The sequence below is a fragment of the Trachymyrmex septentrionalis genome, unplaced genomic scaffold (assembly GCF_001594115.1).
Source record: "Trachymyrmex septentrionalis isolate Tsep2-gDNA-1 unplaced genomic scaffold, Tsep1.0 scaffold52, whole genome shotgun sequence".
NCBI lineage: Eukaryota > Metazoa > Arthropoda > Insecta > Hymenoptera > Formicidae > Trachymyrmex > Trachymyrmex septentrionalis.
The window spans coordinates 1,632,821-1,636,067 of record NW_017305694.1 but is presented as its reverse complement, the minus strand read 5'-3'; the positions used below and the strand labels follow the sequence as shown (position 1 = coordinate 1,636,067).

The 3,247-nt window shown below is 27.5% G+C and overlaps 1 protein-coding gene across 1 annotated transcript in view; it reads right to left on the bottom strand.

The window, feature by feature from the left end:
* Window positions 1–3,247, bottom strand: part of LOC108751828 — a 9,503-nt gene that overhangs the window by 3,613 nt on the left and 2,643 nt on the right. The window contains 3 exon segments of the mRNA XM_018492255.1: window positions 122–445; window positions 2,153–2,520; window positions 2,743–2,878. Of these exon segments, the coding sequence (XP_018347757.1) occupies window positions 122–445; window positions 2,153–2,520; window positions 2,743–2,878 (828 nt within the window).

Sequence of the window (3,247 nt, the reverse complement as noted above, 5' to 3'; positions counted from 1 at the left end):
TATATTCAGATAAAATTAAAAACCTTTTAGAAAAACGAAAAAAATAACGTTTTCCTACATAAATTGTTTTCTATATAAATAAACATATAACAGTAAACATTTAACATAACAATGTACAAACCTTTCTGGAAAAAAAAGTATCTATTATGTTCAAAGATTTTTTATAAACTTTCTCATTCTTATGATGTTGAAGAGTTTCTATTTTATCTAATCCTCCAATTGTTTTTATCATAATGACAAAGTTTTTTAGTAGTTTTCTTTTCTCTGCAGCATGCAAGATTTTAGTCAGACCAGTTAAAACAGTAATATTGGTTTGATCGTTTGAGGGAAGTAAATTACAAAGAGCTGGTACTATACCAGCATTTATAAACTGAGTAAACTGTTGATCTGTTGCTCTCGTCATCATAGTAGTTACAGCCCATATGGCTATTACTTTTGTTTCTCCCTAAAAAAATTTATAGATATAGTGACCTATGAAATTTTATATCAAAATGTTTGTATTACTTTGTATCAATATTTAAAACGAGTCTAATTTCTTGTTATGTGCATAACCATAGTCGAAAGGAGGTAGTTATAGAATATGGAACCGTAAAATACCACGATATCTTGTATAGTTTATACTGAATTCACAATCTGTTTAAATGTGACAACACCGCTATATTAGTCATACTGTTTACTGTGTCATGAAAATTGCATATCAGTTTTGCAGGAAAGCCGACACTTTTACAGATGTATATAAGGTGGATCGAAAAAAAATTGCTTTTACAATAAGGAAAATATATATATCAAAAAAAGTGCAAATAACAATTATAAAATTTTAATTTATTCGGAGGATGGATCTGATCGGAATTTTTAGTTTAAAGTTTTATATATTTAGTTTAATTCTTGGAAAATATGAAAAAGTTGTATTTGACATATTTATGTTATTTGTGAAATGATATCAATTAATATTAAATAATAATATTTAAAGATATAACAATTAGAAAATTTTCCGACTCTTAATTTAAAAGAATTACAGAACAGATTAAAGCACCAATTTTAGCCATTTTCGTTCTAATGTACCATTGTTCTGAGAGATTGCAAAATGCTTAACACCTTAAATGACATGTTAGTTCTGAAAATAAGGTCTTTATATTCCTATTTATGAAAGAAAGAATTACACAATTCATGTGTGGAGATGGCTACTATCTAATAGTGAGTTTCTCCCTGATCCATTCCAATTGATCAACTAAAATAATTTCAAATTAAAAAATGCAAACATAGATAATATATATATAGATATTAACTAATTGCTGTTAAATCTATCTTTTTATCGTAGAAAAATGTTATAAAAATAAAGTTAATGACATAAAATCGCATAGAGTTAACGGAAAAAACAGATGAAACATTTGTTCGATTGACAAGAAATTGACACAAGACAAAGAAAGATTTTACAACAATCACAGACTATGATCATAAACGAGTTCAAACTAATTAATAAAATTTATTCATAATTTATACGTGCATTTGAAATTGTGAATCTTTCTTCAGTTAAGCCCGTTTTCACAATATATGGTTAAAGAGAGATTAAAGATTACCAACAGATTCATCAATAAAATTCATTCATGAATTTCTTGGTTACCTTTAGATAATCATATTGTAAAATTGACTTTAATGGTCAAATAGTTTTCTAATTATAATTTTGTATCTAATTACGATTATCTAATATTATTTAAACCAACAAATTACACAAATATATCGGATGTATTTTCATATTTTTCTATAAATTAAGCTAAATCTTCATAGTTCGAGCTAAAAATTTCAGTCAAAGCCATTCTCCAATTAACTTGAAATTGTTCACCTATTATCTGGGCATTAAATGGTACCTTTTAATCCTATATGTTTATCGTATCGTAAAAACATTTTCTCCGATCCACTTTAGGGTGTATTCTGTATGTAATTTTGAGAAGCATATTGATATTAAATGTATAATTTTAGTCCATAGCTTAGAGGCCTTGAATGTAACTTCTAAATTATATAAATAAACTAAATTTGGTGATGAAATACGTGCATATACCCGATATGAAAAATTACACAATATATAATAAAAAAAAATTGCTGGTGCTATGTACTAGTTATTAATTCCATAATCAATTTCTTATTAAATACTTACAAATAGAATTTCGTTTATCAGTGTTAATAACAGTCCAGCATCTATTACACTTTGGATTTGGTCCGTATCGCGTGCCATTTTACAAATTAACCACATAATTTGCTCTGCAATAATATTTTTCTTATCACCATAATACCAATACAAAGAACGAAGACGTGACAATCCTCCCGCTAAGATGATAGCATCCCTCTGAGTATTATCACCCATTACCGCTATATTTCTTACGGTGAGCCATGCTGGGATTAAGATACTTTTCATTTTCGATATCAAACAATTTAAAATTTTTGGTAAAATGCCAGTTTCCATTATCGCTTGTATATTATTGTTAACTCCATTAGTAAGATAATAAAGTATCCGGCAGGTATCGGCTAAATTAAACAACAATATAAATATATCTCAAAATTAGAATTCCTTATGGAAAAATTAAACTCACGAAAAGCTATTGGAAATAATTAGAAAGTTATTCATTTAATCTAAATATTGTACAATATTCAAATAGTTTTGCACAAATCTAATAATATTTTTCCATAAGGGATAAAATACATAATACATAAAATAACGATAGAACAGATAAATCACGAATGTCTTACAAATTATGTTGTTATTTTCACTACTTAACAGACGATCAAAAACTGGCAGAACAGGTCTAATCAATTCAAGACTTAGAGGTGGACTCCTTTGACATAAATTGGATAAAAGCCATGAAATGTTGTCCATGAATGTCACCTGCATATTTTCTCAGTATCAAAAAATATTTGAATATGATCTACTTAATAAAATATAGTTTTAAAATTTTATTTAACACAAAGCTAAGTTTTACTGCTAGCTTTTATGTTAAACGCTTACAAACGTTGCTATATCAACTCATTTCTTTATAAATTATTATTTTATTATTACTATTATTATTTACTTTTTATGCCGGCTCTATAAAAAGCTTAGTTTGACATTGCTATACATAGATATATAGGGTGGGGCAAAAGTCCCGCTACCATTTTGATTTTTTTATGTGACGTATAGCTCAGTTTAGCTTTAACCGTTGTGTTGTGTAGACGTGCAATTTTGCAATGGTAGCGGGACTTTTGCCCCACCCTGTAT